The following is a 24,725-nucleotide window of genomic DNA, read 5'->3' on the forward strand; positions in this document are numbered from 1 at the left end:
AAGCAGTTTAGTTAAGTTTTGATTAAAAAAATAATTTCCTTTATTGTTGAATATTCAATTAATGTTCATCTTAAAAAATGTTCCCTGTGGGTACATTCCCATATTATCCAATTGAGTGATAGTGTGAAAAGAGCATTAGCTATGGAAACAAAGTTCTGACTTTGCTAATAATACCTCTGTTCTTGGGCAAGTTACCCCTTTCTCTAGCTTTCTCTCCATCACAAGTGAGGGGTCTGAACTAAGATGAACTTTAAAAATCTCTTCTTTCTGTAAATCTAATGATTCATAGGAAGCCCTGGACCTCACTGCACCCTGTAGCAGAGGGAAGTTCTTGGGATGGGGTTTATGGGCTAAAGTTCACTCCCATGACCAACAGCAACATTCTTTTACTGAAGCCCACCTATTTCCCCCCCTCATCCCTCCCCTAGCTCTGAATGAAGAGGTGGAAATTGGTTCGTGTAAACTCATGGTGGATGCTTTCCAAGAGGGCATCTGCATCAGGAGGTGGCTCAGGAGCTCCTGAGGGCGCTGGTTGGCCACTCTGCTCTGGGGTGTATGTGAAGGAGAAGGCGCTGGAGTATAAAAGCCCATCAGCACGGACCAGGCTCACTGGCACTGTTATAGGGGTGCGCAGCCACCTCCAGGCACTACCAAAAGCTGCCACATCAGGTACCACACACACCAGAGACCGGGGACTCCTGCAGGTACAAGTCAGAACATAAAATTTCAGAACAGCTACAAGAAACCCTAGAACATGAAAAAAGATGAAATCTTAAATACTAAAATGTAATCCCTTCATATTACAACTATGAAAATTGAGATCCACAGAGCGAGACTCAGTTTCCCAGAATCTCCCCAGCTACCATATGTACCTGTACATGGTCTCAGCCTCCACGTCACCAAACCACACCTTGAGTCCTGCATGGAAATTCTCACCCAGAAGCTCCAGGGTTGCTACATCACCTCCACCACTAAGCTGTGGGGCAAAGAGTCTTGAGTCAGGCTAGTATCAGGGACAAGGGATCATAACCCTCCCTTCTGGGAACTGTCATGGCCAGATGGTCCCTCTAGGCTGGGGGGTGGTACCTCTAAGGTACTAATGAGAGGCACCGGAGAGACAGGCTCTGGGGAGCAGGCAAGGCTGGTGCTGAAGGAGAACTCCACTGACTCAGTGCCAATGATGGTCCAACATGAGCTGTCATTTAGTAGTTCCCGGTTTGCTTCCTTGGGACAAGGTGAAGCCTAGGAGAAAGTACTGGAAGATAAGTGAGGAAGCAAGGAGAGGCAGGGGCCATCCCTGAATCCCTGGGGAAGTCAAGAGGGCATCTGCTTCAGGAGGTGGATCCCCATCTTTCTACTACTTCATCTGCAGTTTAGGGATTGATTTCAACCCTACCAACTCACTGTATGACTGTGGACAGGCAACTCATTTTCCCTCTCTAGGCCATATTTTTCCATCCTGCAGAATAAGGGAATTGGAGAGCTTTTCTTTGTAATATCTCCCATGGAGAGCTTTCTCACTCCCATGGCTTCAACCTCTATGCAAACATTTCTCTAGGTCTTATGGATCTTCTAAGTTCAACATTTGCAAATTCTTTCAGTAAATCACACTCAAAACTTCCAAAGCAAGGCTTTCCATTAAACCTACTCCTCTTTCTGAATACACTATTTCTGTCTGCAATGTCACAATTAATCATCACCTGTATTTCAATTCTTTTTTTTTTTTTTTAGGCAATTGGGATTAAGTGACTTGCCCAAGGTCATACAGCCAGGAGATGTTAAGTGTCTGAGGCTAGATTTGAACTCAGGTCCTCCTGATTTCAGGGCTAGTGTTCTAACCATTATGGCACCTAGCTGCCCCTGTATTTTAATTCTTGGGATTATTTTTGACTCTTTTTCTTTATCCCTCACAATCTTTCAGTTATCAATCTTTTACAAATCTACATCAAAAATATCTCTTGTATTCATCCTCTTCTCTCTAGTCTAATGGCCACAATCCTCACATGTGCCTCATATATGCCCTCACATTCACCTGCAAAACTATTGCAATAGTTTCCTAACAGATCTTCCCATTGTCAATTTCTCCCATGTGACATTCATCGATTATAGCTGACAGAACAATTTTTTTTGCTCTGCTCTATTTTCTGCAGACCCTTACTCCACTCACTGAACAATAACAAACATGTGAAGTCTTGAACTCAATATCAGGGATCTAAAGATAAAAAAAGGCACAGGCCCTATCTTGAAGGAGCTTACACTCTGCCAGGAGATATTATGTGTACCTAAATAAGCATGAGACAAAGCAGGCTATTTTAAAGGTAAAGAAGAAAACTAAATAAAGTATTCTAAGAAAATTTAAGGGGAGAAAGATTCATTTCAGTTGTGAAACAGTGGGGTGGGGATGGGGATGGGGAGAGAACATGAAGTTACATGGAAAAGATGTAGGATCTGAAGGTAAAGAAAGAAGTTGAGAGATGGAGGGGCGGGGGTGGGGGGGTGGGGGATGGAGGATGATGCAGGTATGGAAACTGATCTCCGTGAATGCACAGAGATGGAAGATAACTTGATGAGTTTTAGAAACAACCAATGGAGCCTTGCCGTGACTGAAATGTAGAATGCATTAAGGAATGGGGCCAAGGAAGGAAGATTGTAGCCAAGACAGTGGAGGGGAGTGAATGCTGAGCTAAAGAGTTGGTTTTTTACCATATGGCAATGGACTCACTGAATATTTCTAAGCAAGGATATAATGAAACTTGAAAAGCCAGCTGCATTCAAAGAATTATTTTCATAACTTTGATATTTTATGAGCTTCATTGTGGTGGGGAGATGAAGAAATGTTTGAAAGAAAAGGATTTTTCAAATTCCAGATCTCATCCATGTGATCTTGGGCATAATTTAACTTTTCTAAGTCTCAATTTTCTCATGTTTAAAATGAGCGTGTTTGTCTAGATGACCTCAAAGCACTCTTCAGCTCTCAAGCTATGATCCTCTGTCCTATATTTAAGCGTCCCTCCCAATCTCACCTGGAATTGCACAATTTTTTCCATGGCAAGGCACAAGTAGGTGCCACCCCCTGGTGCCCCACCTGGGAACTGGAAAGCACATTTGTGTAGTTGGGAGATTGGTTCATCCACATCTAGGAGTGCACACTGTTTGGCCACTTTGCGGATGATCTGTGGGAGAAGAGGAAAAGATGATGTGCAGGTACCCAGAGAGGACTTGATTAGGACCAAATTTACCCCCCCGAGATGCCAGAATTACTCCCCAATCTTACAAGGGTCCTTCTTGAGTCCCTGTGATGACTGTTCCTCCTGCTCTCTTCCTAAATCCCGTGGTCACAGCCACCCTCTATGTAGACCAGAAAGAGCTCACCCAGGTCTAGTCTTGTTACATACGTTCATACCATGGGGGGCAGTGTGATGCCTGTGACTGTGCAGACCAGCTGTACTAGAGAACCATAGTGGACATAGCCTTCTTGGAGAGGGAATTCTCCCCGGGAACGATGCTCATCAGCTAAGGGAAAGGAAGATAGTGAGTGTAGAGGCATCAGACCTCTTCCTCTCTGTCCCCTTTCTCTCCTGCTTCTCTCCCCAGCACCATAAGTGTTTTCTAGTAAGGTCAGGTTACACTAACAATCAACACTGATATTTCTATGATGCCTTATTGTTTACAAAGGGTTTTTCAGATCTTATCCCATTTTAGCCTCATAAAATAATAGCTGCTTTAAAAATAATCCCTATTAAAACATCTTTACAGTTAAAGGTTCTGATAAAGACCTCATTTCTAAAATATATAGAGAATTGACTCAAATTTATAAGAAATCAAGCCATTCTCCAATTGATAAATGGACAAAAGATATGAACAGACAATTTTCAGATGATGAAATTGAAACTATTACCATTCATATGAAAGAGTGTTCCAAATCACTATTGATCAGAGAAATGCAAATTAAGACAACTCTGAGATACCACTATACACCTGTCAGATTGGCTAAGATGACAGGAAAAAATAATGATGAATGTTGGAGGGGATGTGGGAAAACTGGGACACTGATGCATTGTTGGTGGAGTTGTGAACACATCTAGCCATTCTGGAGAGCAATCTGGAATTATGCCCAAAGAGTTATCAAACTGTGCATACCCTTTGATCCAGCAGTGCTACTACTGGGCTTATACCCCAAAGAGATACTAAAGAAAGGGACCTGTATGTGCCAAAATGTTTGTAGCAGCCCTGTTTGTAGTGGCTAGAAACTGGAAATTGAATGGATGCCCATCAATTGGAGAATGGCTGGGTAAATTGTGGTATATGAATGTTATGGAATATTATTGTTCTATAAGAAATGACCAGCAGGATGAATACAGAGAGGACTGGCGAGACTTACATGAACTGATGCTAAGTGAAATGAGCAGAACAATGATCATTATACACTTTGACAACGATATTGTATGAAGATGTGTTCTGATGGAAGTGGATTTCTTTGACAAAGAGACCTAACTGAACTTCAATTGATAAATGATGGACCGAAGCAGCTACACCCAAAGAAAGAACCCTGGGAAACAAATGTGAACTATTTGCATTTTTGTTTTTCTTCCCGGGTTATTTTTACCTTCTGAATCTAATTTTCCTGTGCAACAAGGTTCTGCAAACATATATTGTATCTAGGATATACTGCAACATATCTAACATATATAGGACTGCTTGCCATCTAGGGGAGGGGGTAGAGGGAGGGAGGGGAAAAATCGAAACAGAAGCGTGTGCAAGGGATAATGTTGTAAAAAAAATCACCCTGGCATGGATTCTGTCAATATAAAGTTATTATAAAATAAAATAAAATATTAAAAAAATAATCCCTATTTACAGAGGAGAATGAACACTGAGACTCAGAGAGGAGAAAAGACTTCTTAAGGTCAAACTTGTCAAGAGACAATTTGGTACAGTAGAAAGACCTCTGGCTTTGAAATTCCTCTGATGATGATTTACATTCCAGCTCTACTACTTAGTATCTGAAGGATCTTGGATGAGTCATTTGAAAACAATTGCTTCAGTGGTTATAGTTCTTTACAATTCACAGACCACTTTCCTCACAAAAAAAATTGTGGTGTGGTATAGTGAAAAGGGCAATGTGTTTGGAGCGCAGGGTTCTGGGTTTGACTCTCAGCTCTGCAATTAATATCCTGTGTGACCTCATTCAAGTCACTTTCTCATCTATAAAATACAGTGATCTCTAAAAGGGATTAGATGATCTCTAAGGTCTTTTCCACTCTTAATTCATTATCCTATATATTATAACAATATATCTAGATACCTATAACCATATAACTACATCTATCCTCAACTATATGTATGTGTGTATATACATACATGCACACACATGGATACATATATAGAACTATCTATCTATGACAGTGAGGTGGTACAATAGATTGAGTGCCAGGTTGAAGTCAAGAAGACCTAATTTCCTGAATTTAAATTTGGCCTCAGACACTTCCTAGCTGTGTGACCCTGGGCAAATCACTTAACCCTGTTTGCTTCAGTTTCCTCAGCTGTGCAATTAACTGGAGAAGGAAATGGTAAACCACTCCAGTATTTTTGCCAAGGACACTTCAAATAGAGTTTTAAAGAGTTAGACATGACTGAAACAACTGAACAACTATACATACACACACGCACGTAATTATAAAAAACATAGTAATATGTTGCTTTAAGGTTTACAAAACTCTACATTGTAATCCTATGAGACAAGTATTCTTGTCTCCATTTTCAGATGAAGATATTTCTCTTTTCTGAATCACAGTTATTTTCATCAGTAAGATGAGGATATCTATATTTATCCTACTAGTTCCATATAGGACTGACATGAAGGTCAAATGGGATCTTAAAAGATTTTAGTAAAGGTCATGTTGTTGTATGGGTCCTCCCAAAAGTGTTAATGTAATTTTTTTTAGCTCTTAGCAAACTGCACTAAGACTTATGGAATATTCTGTATAAATGTAGTCTAATATAAATGCTATATTGCAAGTGTTTGGATTGGGATTCAAATCCATTTCCACTGACTCCTGATATCTCTAACATTGTAAGCAGAATGAGAGACTTTGGGTGGAGTAGGAATCTCCTTGGGCAGAAATTGATAATTAACACTCTCCAATTGATAAATGGGAAAAAAGATAAGAACAGACAATTTTCAGATGATGCAATTAGAGTTATCTATAGTCATATAACAAAGTGATTTAAATAATTATAGATTAGAGAAATGCAAATTAGGACAATTCTGGGGTACCACTTTACACCTACCAGATTTTCTAATATATCAGAAAAGGAAAATGATAAATGTTGGAGATGTGGGAAAATTGGGACACAAATACATTGTTGGTCCAACCAACTGATCTCATCATTCTGAAGGGTAATCAAATGATCTAAACCCTTTGATTTAGCCATACTACTACTAGGTCTGTATCCGAAAGAGATCATAAAAAAAGGGGAAAAGAACTACATGCACAAAAATATTTATAGCGTTTTTTTTTTTTTGTGGTGACAAAGATTTGGAAATTGGAGGGATGTCTGCCAAATTGGGAAATGGCTTAACAATTTGCATTATTTGAATATAATGGAATATTTTCATACTATAAGAAGTGATGAGCAGGCTGATTTCAGAAAAACCTGGAAAGACTTATATGAACTGAAGTTGAGTGAGGTAAGCAGAATCAGGAAAAGTTTGTGTATAGTAACAGCAAGATTGTGTGATGATCAACTATGATATTCTTAGATCTCAACAATACCAAGACAAGTCCAAAAGACTCATAACAGAAAATGCTATCTACATGCGAGAAAGCATTCTCTGTTTCTCTGCTTTCTACTGTGGAGTCCGAATGCAGATCAAAGTACATTATTTTCCTATTTTTGGTGGCTTTTCCCTTTTGTTCTGTTTCTTTTTTTTACAACATGACTAATGTGAAACTATGTTTCCATGATTGTGCATGTCTAACCTGTATCAGATTACTTCCTGTCTTTGGGAGGGAGGACAAATGGGAGGGAGGAAGAAAAAAGTTGGAATTCAAAATCTTATAAACATGAATGTTGAAAACTTTACAAGTAAATAAAAAAATTAAAATGGTATTTATAAAAAAAGGAAATTGGTGACTAAGCGTACTAGCTACTGGAATTGAGATGTTTTGTAATATGTGTGTACTTGGAACATGGAGAAAAGAAGAATGGTCTAGAATTTCTTCTCAGCTTGATTCATTATAACAAGACCCCAGGACTTTTCAGATTAGTAAAGGGCTGACTATGGAAATGAGATCCCATTGGGTAAGAACTATTGGCTATGAAGACAAGTTCTGGTAGATTATAGAGTGTATTGGAAAGATTTCTGGAAGAAATGAGAAGTCAGTAGAACTAAGTTCAAATTAATAGCTCCAAAACTTAGCTCTGTGACCATATACAAATTACTCAATTTCTGAGCCTCTGTAAATGGGGTAATGGGTTGTATTTTTTAAAAATTTTATTTCTTACCTTACAAAGTTATGAGTAAAATGCTTTGTAAAAATAAAATCACTATGGATATGTTAGCTGATAGGATTATAAATGCCTGCATCTCCCTTCTTCTAAGGAACAGTGAATTTGAAGACTCATTCTCCTCTAAATTTCCCCTTTCCAAGTAAGGGTAATTTGAGAGAGTTAATGGAGATATGAAAGAAAGAGAACTCAGTCCAGATTTGGGACACTTGCCTTTGCTGCTAGTTAGCTCTGCTATTTTAGGATAACTCACTTCTCTGATTCTCCTGTGTAAATTGAGCTGGTCTCTGGGATTCCTGGCTCTGATTTTATGACTGATTTTCAGTGCTAGATTGAAGAGGTTGGGTTGTAACCATCAGGTTGGAGTCAAAACATAATTTCAGTAGCCAGATGATCCAAGAATCTTAGTTCAGAGGAAAACTCAAGTTGGTTGGCTAAGGATGGTAAGATTCCTGCACTTTGCCACCAGAAGAAGGTAGCAATATAGATGGATCAATTTGGTCTCATTTCCAAGACCCACAAAGCAAATTGCAGGAGAACTGACTGTGGGAAAAACATGTTCCTCCTTTGGGGGCTATTTGAACATGAATGGTAGACAGAGATTGGGGTAGAGCTGAACCTAAGTGCAGTACCCAGATGCAGGGTGAAGGCTGCCCATTGTCTCGCACTGGCTATGAATGCACCACCTTCCACAGATAGGTATCGGGTAGAGACAGTCTGTGATCGAAGACGGTTGAAGAGGGACACTTTGGATCCGGAGGAGATGCATACTGTAAGGGAAGGAGCTGATCAGTGTTACTTGTTCAAGCTCAGCCCCCTTGTCCCTTTCCGTTATCCCTTATCATGGGAGGAGATCCCAGGACTGTGCCTCATTTACAAGACCCTTCATTACTTCCTGACCACTTCTTTGCCAACATTCCCTTAGTGCTCAGGTTATAGGAATAGGCCTGAAATTGTGATTTTATTGGTATAGGGAACTACTTAAGTAAGGAAGTCCCCTCTACCAAGGCAGATCAGGACCTTCACTGAGACTGACTAGTTTCACCTAGTTACCTAAAGCTCTGATTGGTGACTTGCCCAGCACAATGTCATAAGTATGTATCTATGAGGAAGAGAACTTGATTCTCCGGGTCATCATTCTGCAAACTCCACCTTGTGGCCCTTCTTTAGAACTCAGATGAGTATGCTCCAGTTCAAAGACAATATAGGAAGCTCCCAAGGTTTAATCACATAGCCCCAGGTTCAAAACTGACTCGACACAGTGGGTCACTCTCTGGGTCTCTATTTTACCTCAGAATATTTTCTTAGCTCTGAATCCTCTTTTTATTCCTCATCTTATTTCTAGAAAGTAAGAGTAACCAGTCTATCAGCCTTTAGTCTTCCAGTCCTCATTATTCTTTCCAGTCTCAGAGTCCAAAAAGCATGTAAAATTTGGCTCTTTCATAGTCTATGAGTCTTGTCTCTGCTGCCTGAGAACCAGTTGACTACTCTGACCATGCTCCCATAAAGAATTGGACTCAATGGGTTCTTCCCACTCTGATGGTCTATTTTTGTGGGTCCCTTCCAACTTTGAAGTTTTATGACTCCTTGTTTCTCTAAGTTCCATTCACTTGTTTTACTCCACAGCCTTTCCTTCACTCCCAACTTTATTTTTTTTCTCCCCTTTCCTAATCCACAACCCCACTCCTCTGGCCCAGGCTTATCCCTTAACTCACAGTCTGTATTCTTCAGGGACTGCTTCTTCTGAGATGGCTTGGAGATGACTTTGATGAGGCGACTATGGAAGGTACCTAGTTCTTGACCTCCTCGAAACACCAGCCTTAATACCAATCGGAAGTGCTTTCTCTTGTCCGAGTCCGAGATATATAGAGCTTTGGCACAGGCGAATTCCTAGCCAGCCAGCGAAGTGGGCAGCTTTGCCTTTGTGCTGGGGTCAGCAAGCTCAGTGAAGCCTTTGCTACCCAGTTGAGGATGACTTAAAGGACACCCAACCAAAGCTTTCCCAGTAACTCTGCCCCTTCCTCCCCTTTTTCTCCATCCCTGACTGCCCAAGTAGGTCTCTTTCCTCCCTAAACCCACACCATTCCCTTCCATCCAGTTTTGGATGCTCCCTACCCAAGGTCATGGTCCAGGGGAAGGGGAAATGCAGACATCCCCCATTCCCTGAACAATGTACGTGGGGGTCTCTCTGCTCAGCTTTCCCCTTCTTACTCTAGAGTCCAGCTGTTCCTCAAAACTCAGCTTTTGCGTCTCCGTGGAACCACCATCCAACCCCATGTAACCACAAACAGTGCATCCAGCTGTGTCGCCTGCTTCATTCGCTACAATACATTGTAAGTAGCAAATGAGGTGAGTTTGGATTGCATTGTACAGTGAAGGGATTCCTGTATAGTAGTCTCAAGGGGCCCTCCACCCTTTTGTCCTTGCTGACTCCCAACCCATAGATCAGGGAGCAGAAGCTGTGAAGTCAGTTGTACTGCTACTCACCTTGCCCCTGTTCTGGCTTCAATCTCCATCCTGGGCCAGAGAGATAAACACAGGGCGGAGGACAGAAAAACCTACAAGAAGAATCTGTTGTTACCTCTGGGCTAGTGGAGAGACCAACTGATACTGGTTGGGAAGTAATGGTCCCCAACTTTTTTCCAAGCCCTCAGAAGGAATCTTAGAAATAATTTAGTCTTTGAAAAAGCAGAAAGAGGCCAGGACCTAGAAGTAAAAAAAAAAAAAAAAAAAAAAAAAAAGTATACATCCTAGCTCTGAAATTCACTAACTTTGTGACCTTATCAAGTCATTTTTCTCTGAGTCTCAATTTCCTTATTTAAAAAAATCCAAAGTAGACTTCCCATACCTACTTTGGAGAGGTTTCTAAATAAATAACTTCCATAATAAATGGGAGGGTTCTTTCTTTCTTTCTTTCTCTCTCTCTCTCTCTCTCTCTCTCTCTCTCTCTCTCTCTCTTACTGTTGTCCAATAAAGTTCATAGTATTCATGACAACTTCATTATAAGAAATATTGAGCAAATGTTGGATCAGAAAATGACCCACTGTGTTTGGAAAAGGAAGAATAATCAATACACATCTGGAGCACTTCTCAAGATCTCTTGATAAAAGAGAAACCTCAAATGTAGATCCTCCTAGAGAGGATTTATGAAAAACAGGAACAAGAGTCCCAGAATGAGAAATGATGGATAGGTTGCTACTTTTGTGTATTAATTGAAGTATCAATGGATCAAAATTAAAACTCTTTTATTTGACATTAAAGGCCCTCCACAATCTGAAGGCACCCTAACTCTCCTACATGAAATCTTTTTTTTATTCTACATGCATTATACATTCCAACCAAAATGGAAGTCTTTGTTTCCCTAGGATATCCCATCTTCTCTTCCCTCTATGCATTCAGTCACTCATTTCCTTATGCCTTCAATGCCTCCTTCCCCCATTTCGTTACTTTTGTGAATAATATATGCTTTAAAACTCAACCCAAATATCAGTTCCTCATGTAAGTACCTTGAGGGCAGGTATGTATTTCACTTTTTTGTGTTGTTATTTCCAGCACTGAGGGCAGGGCCTGATACAGAATTTGATATTAAGAAACATTTCATGGAATTGTATTAGAATCAAAGATCCTTTTGCGCACAAGAGCAGCTATTGTGCACACCCAGCTTTTAATTTTGTTCCTCTCTATTGTACAACTGTAATGTTGTGAATTATTTTTATGTGTTTGCCTTTTTCCTTCTACTAGCACTAAGTGGAGAAAGTGCTATCTTATAGAACTGGGAATTTGTTGTGAGGGTTGTTCTTTTGTACAAGACCATGTGCTTAATATGTTGATTGAATTAACTCCTTTAGTTCACAGTTGAGGAAATGAAGGATTCCTTGCCCAAGTCACAGGGATTTGAGAGATGGGTTAAGTACAACACGAAGGTGTTTCAGCATATAGTTAGGATGGGAGAGGGAAAGAGCAGCCATTGTGGTTTCCCAGTTTATGACCACCCTCTCCTACCTCTTCTCACTCCCATAAGACTTCTGGGCCACTTTGGCATGTAGAATTCTCACTGTCTGTTCAGATTGCATCTGCAGATATCTTCTCACCCGGTCTCGAAGGAGGACTGATGACTCTGGGGGTGACCTAGGATGAGGGAGGGGGAAGAAGGGGAAGAAGGGAAAAGAAGAGGAGGAAGAGAAGAAGAAAGCATCATTGAGGTTAGTAGCAGGGGTCCATGAGGAAATTAGATCTCGAAATTTTAAGGATGTCTGGGTAGCCAGAAGTGGGCATGAAGGGGGAGCTAGGGTATTGCCACAGGCTGTGGTCTAAATATTTGGGCTGCTGAGTGGTGAATGGGACCTTCACAGAGCCTCAGTATTGGTGGCTCCAATGTTCGACCACCCAGGCTCCCCCCAGTTGGTGTGGCTCAGTGCCAGGCCAGGCCAATACAGAGGAAGCTGGGTGTGCACAATAGCCGCTCTTGTGCTCAAATGTCAGCTGCCTCCACCCCACTCTACCCACAGCTGTTCTTGAAGACAGAGAGAATGGATCCAGGGGAGAAGGGAATGAAAACAGTATTGGGTGGTCAGTAAATGACTGCAAAAAGGGTTAAATCATCCCTGACCATAATTCTCTCCCTGTCTCCCTTTCCCCTTGTCTGTCCCACCCCTCCCCTGTTATCCTCTAGTACAGAGTCCAGACATCCAGTGGAAAATCATCTCATAGCAGTGAAGTCCTGGATTGTGGGGATTAAAAGTTCGAACCTGTCTCTTAATCTGCTAGAAACCAACAGCCAAATACTTCTACCTCCTGTGGTGAGGGGTGGAAACTTCGTGCCCAATCTCTCTCAATACATTTTTTAGGGATGCCAAGGGACTGTGGCTTAGTGGTCACAAGGGTAGATGCCTGCTGGATCCCAGGGACCTAAATATGAAGGATCTTAAAAAAAAGAGAGGAGAGAGCAGGGTCCCGAATCCCACCCAGACCAGACCGGTTTCTAGTCAGAAAACTTTTGCAAATCCTGTACTTGCTTCCACTTTGACCTAGTTTTTTTTTTTTTTTTTTTTTTTTTTTTTTTTTTTTAAAGCGGTTGAGGGACCATTTCCTTTGACCATTTCGCTGCAAGTAGTGTAATTTCTATGCTGAAATGGGGATGTACGGAAGAGAACAGAGAGAAATAGGACCATTTTCCGAATTCAGCCTAAACTACTCAAGTGGCATCAGGTCACAGAAGTGATGAGCCGGTTCATCCTGTCTCCTCTGGAAACACCCTGAAATGGGAGCATGGGGATCTACAGTGTATCTCCTAGGGGGCGGGTAGATTATTCGAATTTCGGAGATCGGGGAAGCTTGGTGAGACTGAAGGATACTGTCACTTTTCTTCCTGCTCTTCCAAGTCCCTGAGAGCTTATCATAATGCCGAGTATATAGTAGGTGTTCAATAAATGGTTTTTGACTTGACCGGGTGCCTGGGGATTGTCTTTCCAGGTCTTCTGGGCAGGATCGCGCCCTCGGAAATAAAGTGCTCCCAGCCCTCCTCAGGAGCAATCCAGAAGAGGAATGTGTTGGAATTCTTTTGCATTCCAGCAGAAACCGGCTATCCTCCCCTCCCTACTGTATATAGCTAGACTGTGTGTCGGCCGAGAACCGAATTTCAATGCGTCTGGGTTTCTCTATGTGAAAAGTGTATCGAGGATTTCCCCTTTTCAATTCCTCACCGGTTCCCCAGGCTCCTTCTCTCGCTTTCTCCCCCTTCCTCTCCCCTCCCCCCCCCCCCCCCCCGTCTGTCTCTCTTTGTCCCTGTCTCTGTGTCTTTTTCTGTCTCTGTTTCTATCTTTGTGTCTCTGTTTTCTCTGTCTCTCCGTCTCTGTGTCTCTCTGTTTCTGTCTGCCTGTCTGTCTGTCTGTGTCTCCCTCCCCTCTCCCCTCCCCCCCCCCCCCCCCGCCATTCTCACACACACACACACACACACACACACACACACACACACACACCACCGAGCCCGCCCCTCAGCTGGAGACCTGTGAAGTTCCCGCAGCCCCTGAAACGTTCTCTCGCGTTTCAGTAGGAGGGGTCGACTGCTCCCCTAGCTCCCGAGATAAATGCGACGGGCGCTGCCACTCCCTTCAACCTCGACCCGGGGCAAGCAGCCCGCTTGCTTCCCTACCTGTTCCAGCAGGACAAGGGACTCGGAAAGTCTGTTTCTTCTTGCCTCTGATCTTCGGCACTCTCTAGCCTGCCCAGGTGAGTGAGGGGTCCTGGGGGCAACGGAAGGTCTGCAAGGAAATCACAAATCTTTTAATATGGAGAAACACTCCACGGATTCACCCTTGAACTCTACCATAGGGTGTCCTCTAAGAAAACCCTGCCGTTTTGATGGAGATTTCCCCATATGATAAAGGGCATGGCTTTTTTTTTTTTTAAATCTTGGGGAGATAGATAACCTTGATCTTTTCCCATAACAGTGGGGAATATTGCTTAAGGAGAATCACAGATTTTACCTTTACTGAGACATCCCTGCAGATGTTAGTACCTTATCTCAATGTCTCTATAGTTAGTGATATCGGTATTGTAAATCCTCTAAACTTCCAGAACCAAACAGATCTTACCCTCCACCCTTCTAAAGAGAATCCCTAAATCCTTCTTTCAACCTACAGGATTGCTTCAATCAGTCACTACTGACAGAGAACCCCAATTTTTCTCCTATACCCTGAGATCTCTCATACATATCAACAATTACTAGTCTCAATTACCTATGATACCCATCCTCCACAGGCAAGTACCTCTTCTGAATGATTGTAGGGGAAAGAGAATTGGGCTGGGCAGGATGGAGTCAGGAGACCTGGCTTCTAGTCTAGTCTGTGCCCTCAAATTTGATGTGACCTAGTCATTTTCCTTCTCTGAACCTCAGTTTTCTTCTTTATAAAGTATAAAGTGGACTAGACAGTCTCCAAAATCCCTCCCAGATTTGATAGTACATAATTTTTAAAGCCATAGGAAAGACAGAGGGCAGATCACAGGGTAGAGTATCATGATTCCAAGGTAGGGCAAGAATGATTGGCTTGTGAAGAGAACATAGAGGGAATTTGGAATGATCCATTGAATTAAAGCCATTCCCATTCAGATCCCTTTGCCCAAGATGGAAGTCTTGGTTGGTGGAATGAGGAGAGGGTAAGAAGGACTAGATCACAGACCTACAGATCACAGAATGTTAGTGCTAGAAGGGATCTTAGGATATAGAACAAGTTGGAAGTTATCTTCAAATATGGAATTCTAGAGCTGGGTGACTTCTTTAAAGTCCAGTCTCTTAATTTCATAGAAGGGGAGATGGAGACTCAGAAAGAGGAAGGGACTTTGTTCTAAATTAGAGAAAGTTAGTAGCAGAGAAGTAGACTGAACTCCAATCCAAGGGGTACTTCCATTGTGCTAAAATTAATCTCAGAGTAAGCAGTAAAGAGACATGAGGAGGTAGGAAGTAAGGACTGCTCTGGAAGTTCCAACCCTGTATTTCCCTAGGTTTACTGTTGCCTTTTCTGGGCCAAACTGGAGGAGCTAGCTTCTCCTGGCACTTCTCTTCCTGCACCTTCCACATCTGGATTCAATTGCACATGACTGTCCTCAACCTGACCATAAGCTCTATATAGAGGACAGATGGGCCAGCCACTGTTTGGGGAGCTCCCCCCTTAAATCCTGACTTGAAGAATTGTCTAGCACCCTTAGAAGGCTGGCTTTTGAAGCCTGACTAAAAATAGCTCTATTCATCAAGCCAGGAGCTGGGGCTGAGGGAGGAGCTGTGAAAAGAGAGGGGTGGGGCCTGAGCCTTTCAAAAAGAAAGGAAGAAAGAAAGAAAGAAAGAAAGAAAGAAAGAAAGAAAGAAAGAAAGAAAGAAAGAAAGAAAGAAAGAAAGGAAGGAAGAAAGAAAGGAAAGAAAGGAAAGAAGGAAGGAAGGAAAGAAGGAAGGAAGGCAAGAAGAAAGAAAGGAAGGAAGGAAGGCAGGAAGGCAGGAAGAAAGAAAGAAAGGAAGGAAAGAAGGAAGAAAGAAAGAAAGGAAGGAAGGAAGGAAGAAAGAAAGAAAGGAAGGAAAGAAGGAAGAAAGAAAGGAAGAAAGGAAGGAAGGAAGGAAGAAAGAAAGAAAGAAAGAAGGAAAGAAGGAAGAAAGAAAGAAAGGAAGAAAGGAAGGAAGGAAGAAAGAAAGAAATAAAAGAGAAAGAAAAAAGAAAGAAGGAAGGAAAGAAGGAAGGAAGGAAGGAAGGAAGACATGGAAAGAGGAAGGAAGAAATGAAAGATGGAAAGAAGAAAGAAAAAAAGACTAGAAAAGGGGGTGTCCCCAATACACTCTGGCCGACCTGGAACCTTCACCTCATCTCCGAATGGGGACTTATTCAGGTGGGGAATACTTTCCAGTAGTCGTGGGTTAAGCAAAGCCTCCTAATTCCAAACTGTGAGTAGGCTTAAGTACAGAAAGACATGAAGTCTGGGCACCTAGACTGGTGCTTTCGGTAACTGGTTTCATGATTTGGGTAAGTAACTTTTCCTCCTTGGGCCCCTTCCATAAAACGAGGGAACTTTTTTCCTAGCTCTGATATTTTAGATTCAAAGGTGAAGACTCCTTGTCCAGCCGGAGGAGTGCTCTTGGGGGCAAGAAGGGTTTCAACTGCGTGTGTGGTGGTGGTGGGGACAGGTTTTCTCACCCGTTCCTCCCGGGGGATCCATGGCCGCACTCCTGGAGCCCGAGGCCTACGAACCCCGGTTACTTGAAGATCAGAACTCTCACAACCCTCGCTCTCTAGCTTTCTACCCGTCTGGACCCCTAGCACTTCGCTGCATCCCCGCCCCTTCTACCTTGCTATATCCATTCTGGTGGCCTTATCTCCAAGGCCTTGGAGCTGCTCCCCGCCTAGCCCACCTCCCCTCCTCCTACCACCCTCCCTGCCTCTGCTGTGTTTGCTCTGGCCTCTGGCACCTGTTCCACAGCTGCTGGCTTCCCAAGCTGGCTGCTAGGAGTCGCTTGGGGCCGTCGCAGTTTGACCCTAGTGGAGTCCCTTGGACAACGCAGGAGGTTGGGGGTGAGGAGGCAGAATAACCAGCGAAGAAGCAAGGCAGATCGGCTATAATTGGCTTCGGCATGGGGTTTCCCCATCTCTCCAGAAGCTAGAGGTCCAGCAATAGCGCTTAGCCGAAGTTTGCCTTAGCTGCTCCATCCTTCTCCCCTCCCCCTTTCTCCTGAGGGCGTGGCCCTCCCTTGCGGCCTGAGGTTCTCTGATCATTTTTTTAGGGGGAGGGGGGAAGCCGAGGGGTGTGAACTGGCAATGGGCAGGAAGCCGCACAAAGAAGTGCCTTGTCAGCTTCATACTTACTGGGGATAGAAAGGGGAGGCGACCCAAGCAGCTGCAGGTAATTGCTTTAAGCTACCAGGGAAGAGAAGGGGAAGCAGGGAAACAGGACCCGGGTGCTTAGGCTTTTTGGAATGACTTCTTACTTCCTTTCTTTTCTTTTCTAGGTTACATCTCACTTCCCTTTGCAAACACCTCCTTACATCCTTTGCTGGCACCATGAGGCTACAACTCTGCGCTCAGTTGCTTATCCTTTTCTTGGTTTCTGTGAATGCTGAATTGCAAGCAGCTCCAGGTTAGCTGATGATAGATACTGCTCGATCTCGGTCAGCGGGGAGTGGGGACAGTAAGGGTGCTGAAATGGAAAGCCAATGGTTGTTCATTCATTCAGTTATTTATTATGATTTATTAAGATCCTACTTTGTACCGAGCTCTGGGCTAGAAATTAGGGATCTATGAAATTAGTCTAAAACCCAGGATTCCCCATGTCTCAGGTTGGGCCATATACAGGCTTCCGTGTTCCCCACTCCAGTAGAGGCCCTCACAACTAGCTCCCTAGAATCATTTTCTATGGGAAAGCCACCTGACACCTGATCTTCTTCCCTCCTCTTCACAAGGCTCGAAGTGCAGGACAGGCCCCCTCGACCTGATCTTTCTGATCGACAGCTCTCGTAGTGTACGCCCCTTTGAATTTGAGACAATGCGGCGTTTCTTGGTGAACATTATTCGAGGTCTAGACATTGGACCCAATGCCACCCACGTCGGTGTGATCCAGTACTCGAGCCAGGTGCAGAGTGTCTTCCCTCTGGGGGCCTTCTTCCGAAGAGAGGACATGGAACGTGCCATTCAAGCCATCGTCCCTCTGGCACAGGGCACCATGACGGGCCTCGCTATCCAGTACACCATGAATGTAGCGTTCAGCGTTGCCGAGGGCGCTCGCCCTCCCCAGGCCCGGGTGCCTCGTGTCGCTGTTATAGTAACTGATGGGCGGCCTCAGGACCGGGTGGCCGAAGTAGCTGCACAAGCAAGGAATCGGGGAATTGAGATCTACGCGGTGGGAGTGCAGCGCGCTGATGTGGGCTCCCTGCGCGCTATGGCATCGCCTCCGCTGGATGAGCATGTTTTCCTAGTCGAGTCCTTTGATCTCATACAACAGTTCGGCTTCCATTTTCAAGGCCGATTATGCGGTGAGCAAGAACTAGGTCTCAAGAGGGAGACCTCTCTATCTCTCGGGAACAGCATCTCGGTCTAGCCACACCCCATTCCCCAAAGTTTTGCGCACAAGTTCCTCTGCTTTAAGCCAGGTCGGTCATTACTCAGGACCTTTGCACAAGTTCAGCTTATCTTTATCCCTTCCATTTATTGGCTCCGCCTCATACCTGCACGTTTAGGTTAACTGGTTTCTTGTTTTCCGACTTAAATCTTTCTTCCAACTCTGCCAGAAAATGCATGCTCTATTGACTTTCTCACAGACCTTTCCAGTATGCTGGCCTTTCCCACCTTAGCCCTGGACCTTGTATGCACGCCTTACTCCTGCAGTTAGGCTAAAAGGCCCTACCTCTTCTAGCTCTGCCTATTTCAGAGTGTAGGTCTTTCAGTCCACCGATTCTGCCTCATTTTATGCAATTTTCTCTCTTACCCTCTCCTCTTCTCCGAGTGTGAGAATGGTGTGGGCTGGACGGCTCAGAGAGCTTCAAGAAGTCACAACTGACACCCCTCATCCCCCATGGCTCTGTATCCCCAGGGGCAGACCCATGCATCGATGGAACTCACGGCTGCCAGCACCTATGTGTCAGCACACCGGGATCCTTCCGCTGTGACTGCAACCCCGGTTACCGACTGGCCCCGAATAACAAGAGCTGCTCTGGTGAGGCTTTGTCTGAGGAACAGACAAGTCCCACTGTGACCTGATCAATTCCATTTAATTCAGCTTTTATCAAGATCCTTCTATGTGCTGGTGACATAGAAATGAAAAACACCAGTCGCTGTTGTTTAAGAGTTTGAAGCTTAGAGGGTGCATGCTACATGCACACAATACCTGTGAAACCAGAGGGAAAGATTGTTTTCTTGAACAGCACTAGAAGCAGTTAGGAGGGTCAATAGATAGGTAGGTGGGCCTGTAGTCAGGAAGATTCAAGTTCAAATTTAACCTCACACACTTATTAGCTGTGTGATCCTAGACAAGTTGCTTAATTTCTACCTCCGTTTTGGGGTGACCTGACTCTATGGATAGAGCGACATGTCTGCATCAGGAATACATCTTCCTGAATGAAATCGGGCCTCAGACACTAAACATATGACCCTGGGCAATCCCTTAACCCTGCCTCAGTTTTGGCAAACCTCCAATATCTTTACTAAGAAAACTCCAAAAGCATCACAAAAAGTTAGACACAAATGAATAACAAACATCATCAACCCAGAAACAGCATTGGGCCTTAGGATTCAGTAGAGCAAAGTATTATTCTTGGATCAGTTGCTTTCCATCTTTGATCTTTAATTTCTTCTGTAAGATGAAAGGACTGGACAAACCATTATCTCACCCTCTAAGGTCCTTTCCAGTTGAAACATTCTATGATTCCTTGTTCAGGAAACCCCAGCAGGCTTTCCTAATTGGCTCTTTTATTTTTCTCACCTTTTAATGATAAGCAGTTTACAAAGGAACTTTCTGAGAAGGTTAATGCAAATATTACTTTTAACAGGCAAGAAAATTAAGGTTCAAAGAAGGGAAGTATTTCAATTTGTTGTTCTGACAACCCCAGTCAGCACATGCTTTACTATGCCATTGGCTCCTTCAAGTCTTTATAATTTAGTTTAATCTAATTCCAGTGTGGAAATTCCCTCCATGAATTCACCTCTGTAATTCAATTACAACATGCGGTTTTAGAGAATTGCCTGAGGCACTTAGAGATTGAATGATTGGCCTATAGTCTGGCAGCTAGTATAGTATATGTTAAAGGCAGAACTCAATGCAGGTTTAACAACTTCATTACAACCATTAGTGTGTAGCAATTATTGCCAATATCCTACAATTTTAAATGTCTACATACCTATGTAGATATGTATGTATGTATGTAGTCTTTCACTCTTTTTTTTCCGAGTGTTTGTCTCTGTGTTAGGATATGAGCTCTCAGATTGCAGAATCCCATGTCTTAATTATTCTGTGTACATCCTAGGATCTCCAACTGGGTACATAAGACATACTGAGCAAAGAGTTTGTTGATAAATTTATTGGGGAATGTCTGAGAAGGCCTACCCACAATTCAATTCAGCACACATTAAGACCCACTTTGTGGAAAGTCCCAGTTGTGGAAAGTTTTTGGCTTAAACCTGGGCATATGGAATGTAACCCCATAAAATAAGGACACATAGGACTATCTTATTAGTGGAGATCAATGCCCTGCAAAAGATGAAGAAGGCTTCAAATCTTATAGGAGGGTTGAGATGTACACAATTAAGTAATATTAGGTCATGTTTCTGCATCATTTTAAGAGTTGCAAAACATTTATTCTGACCCAGCTGAATGCAAATATGATTAGCATTTTCTTACTGAAAAAACTACACAGTTAAGTTAGAAAGTGTCAGATTTTGAACCCAGGTCTCTCAACTCTCCCTCTAGCACTCTTTAATTCATCATTAAAATGGAGATCCAATGTGCTCTAGGAATCGGGGGAGGTTCGGGAGAGTGAACAGGAAAAATTGTGGATTTTATAAGTTAGACCTCTCTTCTCTCCTAGTCATTGATCACTGTGCAGAAGGGACCCACGGCTGTGAACACCTCTGTATCAAATCCAACGGTTCGTACACCTGCGGCTGCAGAAAGGGGTATGCCCTCCACCGAGATCAGAGGCACTGTACCTGTAAGTAAGAGACAAGGCTCCCATGGTCCCAGCAGCCCTGCGCTGTTGAATGTCCCGGGACTGAGTGGCCTTCCCTGTCTCCCCTCCCACCAGTGATTGATCACTGCAGCTTCGGAAATCACAGTTGCCAGCACGAGTGTGTCAGCTTCCCAGAGGGGCCTCGCTGCCGTTGCCGCCAAGGCTTTGAACTTCAGTCGGATGGCAGACACTGTCAGGGTAAGGAAGGTGTAACTGGCCTAAGTGCATTCTTGCTTGTTGAGAATAAGGAGAGTGGGAGGAGGAGGCTGGTAGCGGAGAGAAAAGTGGGTAGGAGAAGGGAAGAAATGTTTGAGGAGACAGAAGAGGAGAAATGAAAGGAGTGGGGGGGGGAAGGAAAAGAGCTTGTTTGGAGGAAAACGGGAGGCCTTAATGCGCTAGAGAAAAGGGGGATCTCTGGGAGTCTAGGCCCGAGGGCAGGAGTAGTGGCCGCTTCTCTCTAATGGGGGTGAGTATCTGTTTCAGCCCGAGACTACTGCAATGGAGTGGATCACGGTTGTGAATTTCAATGCGTGAGTTCGGGCAGCTCTTATAGTTGCATTTGTCCTGAGGGCCGGCAACTCCAGGCTGATGGGAAGAGCTGTGACAGTGAGTTAATGGAGGAGGCGGGAGGGAAAAGTTAGGGAGGGGAGAATGAGAGTGAAAGGAGGGAAGCTCCTCTCTAGAAAATTGGAGAGTGTTCCGTCCCCTGCGCTCTCTAGGAGGCTCCAACTGGCATCTTCCTGACCTGTCCCACAACTGCCTTTTTCTGCACAGGATGTCGGGCGGGCCATGTTGATCTGGTTCTGGTAATCGACGGCTCCAAGAGCGTCCGGCCCCAGAACTTCGAGCTGGTGAAGCGTTTTGTGAACCAGATCGTGGACTTTCTGGACGTGTCCCCCGAAGGGACACGTGTGGGACTGGTGCAATACTCCAGCCGCGTGCGCACAGAGTTTCCTCTGGGCCGCTACGGAACCGCGGACGAGGTGAAGCAGGCAGTGCTGGCCATCGAATACATGGAGAAAGGCACCATGACTGGGCTGGCGCTGCGCCACCTGGTGGAGCACAGCTTCTCCGAGGCGCAGGGAGCTCGGCCCCGGGCCCAGAACGTGCCACGTGTCGGCCTGGTCTTCACGGATGGCCGCTCCCAGGATGACATCTCGGTGTGGGCGGCCCGGGCCAAGGAGGAGGGTAGGACCAAGGGGGCGGGGCGGGCGATTCAGGGCTGCGTGGTAGGGTTATCCCGAAAAAGGGGGAATCGAGTCGTAATGAAAAGAGCCCTGGTATCTGACGATATGGAATATCGAGCTAATTTACCCAGGTGAACTTAGACAAGTCACCTCCCCTCTCCAGCAGCCAGTTTCACCACGCATGAAATGAGGGAGTTGTATTAGACCTTCCAGCTCTAAATTCTGTGATCCTCTGGATACCCCCGCAGGGAAAGGGTGTGTATAGACAGGGGATGTCGCCTGTCCCCAAGTCAGGGACGGGAGCTTACTTCTTTGAAGTCCTGGTTGCGGAGGTTGCCCCTTGGTTCTGACCTCGAGTGTCCCGGGTCCTCAGGCATCATCATGTACGCGGTGGGAGTAGGCAAGGCGGTAGAGGAAGAGCTGAGGGAGATCGCATCGGACCCCCCAGAGCAACACGTCTCCTATTCTCCTGACTTCAGCACGATGACACACATGCTGGAGAACTTGAAAGTCAACATCTGTCCGGGTGAGAACAGCCTTCGGAAGGAAGAAGGGCAGCCAGTGTCAGTCCTAATTATCGCTGCCCAGTGTTCTTCTCTTCTCTCGGGTGTAGTGAAAAACGCATTAGACCAGAAAGTCTAGCCTTGTCCTGCCGATAACTGGCTCTGATAACTTAAGCAAAGTAATTTCCCGCTTCTGAGCCTCAGTTTACTTTTTTTGTAAAAACGAAGGCACTTGGGATTGTGCTTGATGTTGGTGTAGAGTGGCAAGGGTTCTGGGTTTGAAGTCAGAAGATCCGAATGAGAATCCCTATTCCCCCATTTATTTTCTGTGTGAGCCACTTCAATTAATCAACCAGCTAGCATTTAGTAAAGGCTTGCTACCTTCAACGGGTTCCTTTTCCCCCACTAAATGAAGGGGTTGGATTTAGATGATCTCGAAGGTCCTATGTGTTATTCTAAAGTCTTGGACTTCATAGAGTAGGATTTAGGGAGGGGATTTTAGAGGACCCAGTTATCTTTGCGTGGCTCAGGGGTTGCTGTTCTTTTTGCTGCTCTACACACATGAAATACTACTATTTTAGCCTCTCTATGCTTTGGTTGCAGAGGAGGGGAAAGGGGTCACTGAGCTGCGTAGCCCATGCGACTGCGAGAGTGTAGTGGAATTTCAGGGCAGTGCTCTGGCGGCACTGGGAAATTTGGAGCAAAAACATATCCTTTAGAGTTCCTTGCAGGGACTCGGGGCGGGGTCCGAAATTGGAGACAGTCCCAGGGTGGTGAGGCTTGGGAGGAATGCCAAAAGTCCTGAGGAAAGTTCTCACCCGGGGTAGGGGTCTGAGATTGGGAAAGAGGGTAAGTGCTGGAGAAATCCCTTAACGACCTCACTGACCCAGCTGACTGCTCGATTGGAAGACTTGGAGAATCAGTTGGCTAATCAGAAGTGAGAATCAGCAGCAGCAGCAGCCTTTCCCGCCCATCCTGAGGACTGGGACAGTTGTGCGGGCAGCCTCCACTAATGTGCGATCGTGCTAGTAAAGCACCGAAGGTCTGTGTTGTTGTAGCACATTTCAACGGACTGAAGCTCGCAGAGAGTTGCGCAGGCTCCACCTGCAAAAAGCTTGGGTACGCCGCACTTTCGGCATCAGGACTCCGACTGCAGTGCCTCCTGGCTGGGCTCCAGGCCCTTTCATTCACTGCGTATTTATGTTATTGTTTCCCTCCCCACCTCCCCATTTTTTTTTTTTTAAATAAAAACCTGAACTCTACTCCAGTTGCTATCTTGTGTATCGGTCCAGAGGTTAGCCTCGGTTGTTCCACCACTAGAAAGCAGGATGGCCGGGTACCACTGTCCCACACCCTTTCATCACCCAGTACCTCAACTACGGTGGAGAAGGGAGTCCAGTCTCCGCCTCCAGCCATACAGAGCTGCTCGGCGCCGGGGCGTCTCCCGTAGAGAAAGGCTCATTGTGCTGGGGGCAGGCTGTCGGGGCCCGGTTTCTCAGCATTTTGTTTATTCAGCGGAGAACAGATAACTCCTTATAAGCTGGTGTTGGGGGGAGAGACCTGTGACAGCGGAGAGGCAAACGGGAAAGGAAAGTTTCCCTCTCAGCGACCCCCCGAGGGAGCTTGTATTCCTAGCTGTTAAGACAACCGACTGAAACCCATTAAGTTTTTTCCACTGCAGGTTACCACTCAGAAAGAACTGAGGTCTGATTGTATGAAGGCTACGGAGTAGTAAACAAAGAACACTGGGACTGGAGTTTCGGTTCGAATTTAGGGTGCACCACATGCTTGCCGTGGAACGTTAGACAACCCTTTTTCCTTTCTCGGCTTCTTTTTCGCTGTCTGCAAAACGAGAGAGTTGGTGGACTATCAGATGATAAGATGCTTTCTGGTTCCAGTTGCCATACTTTCTCGCCTGTGGGCAGTTCTAGCTGTCTCCGCCACAACTCATCCCAGCTCTGCGCATCTGCGCCCCAGAACCTATCTGGTCATCAGTATCCCCCATACTGCTCTGGAGATTAGTCTCTGACCAGGGAAAACTCCTGAGTTGTGCATCCGTTGGCTCAAAGGCCCTTAGCAAATATTCTCTGCTTTCTTCCTTTTCCCCGCCCCTCTCCCCAAACTTTTTGTCAGAAAAGGACTGAAATTCACTTTTTTTTTAAAACCTTCCCTGGACTAAGTGGATCACAGTTGTTTCATCCATAAGCTTTGAAAACTATGACGCGACTGAAGTCCGAGGTAGTTTGGGGTCACAGGCCTTGCTTTCGTGGATCTCCAGCTCTTTAGGATTGAGGAGGACTCGACGAATTTTTTTCTCCTCCTTGACCCAAG

The 24,725-nt window shown here is 44.7% G+C and overlaps 2 protein-coding genes across 3 annotated transcripts; one reads left to right on the plus strand and one right to left on the minus strand.

The window, feature by feature from the left end:
• Positions 1–424: 424 nt before the first annotated feature.
• Positions 425–17,048, minus strand: RBPJL (recombination signal binding protein for immunoglobulin kappa J region like). Its single transcript, XM_051976486.1, has 12 exons — positions 16,188–17,048; positions 13,664–13,772; positions 11,515–11,640; positions 10,000–10,070; positions 9,724–9,833; positions 9,228–9,402; positions 8,145–8,282; positions 3,404–3,513; positions 3,024–3,173; positions 1,087–1,242; positions 873–976; positions 425–698 (listed from the first exon to the last, which is right to left on the minus strand). Exons 1-12 carry the CDS (start codon positions 16,207–16,209, stop codon positions 425–427), a joined length of 1,545 nt encoding a protein of 514 aa, XP_051832446.1. The 5' UTR covers positions 16,210–17,048.
• MATN4 (matrilin 4) lies at positions 13,505–23,633 on the plus strand. Of its 2 annotated transcripts, none has more exons than XM_051976483.1 (10): positions 13,505–13,740; positions 16,997–17,124; positions 17,447–18,016; positions 18,574–18,696; positions 20,564–20,686; positions 20,780–20,902; positions 21,188–21,310; positions 21,479–21,892; positions 22,265–22,417; positions 22,998–23,633. In XM_051976483.1, the coding sequence occupies exons 2-10, from the start codon at positions 17,049–17,051 to the stop codon at positions 23,111–23,113; spliced, it is 1,821 nt and encodes a 606-aa protein (XP_051832443.1). In that variant the 5' UTR covers positions 13,505–13,740; positions 16,997–17,048; the 3' UTR covers positions 23,114–23,633. The 2 variants fall into 2 exon arrangements, with proteins under 2 accessions (XP_051832443.1, XP_051832442.1); XM_051976482.1 differs by lacking the exon at positions 13,505–13,740 and adding an exon at positions 15,693–15,882.
• The last annotated feature ends 1,092 nt before the right edge of the window (positions 23,634–24,725 follow it).

The sequence above is a fragment of the Antechinus flavipes genome, chromosome 2, assembly GCF_016432865.1.
Source record: "Antechinus flavipes isolate AdamAnt ecotype Samford, QLD, Australia chromosome 2, AdamAnt_v2, whole genome shotgun sequence".
In the NCBI taxonomy this organism is placed as follows: Eukaryota; Metazoa; Chordata; class Mammalia; order Dasyuromorphia; family Dasyuridae; genus Antechinus; species Antechinus flavipes.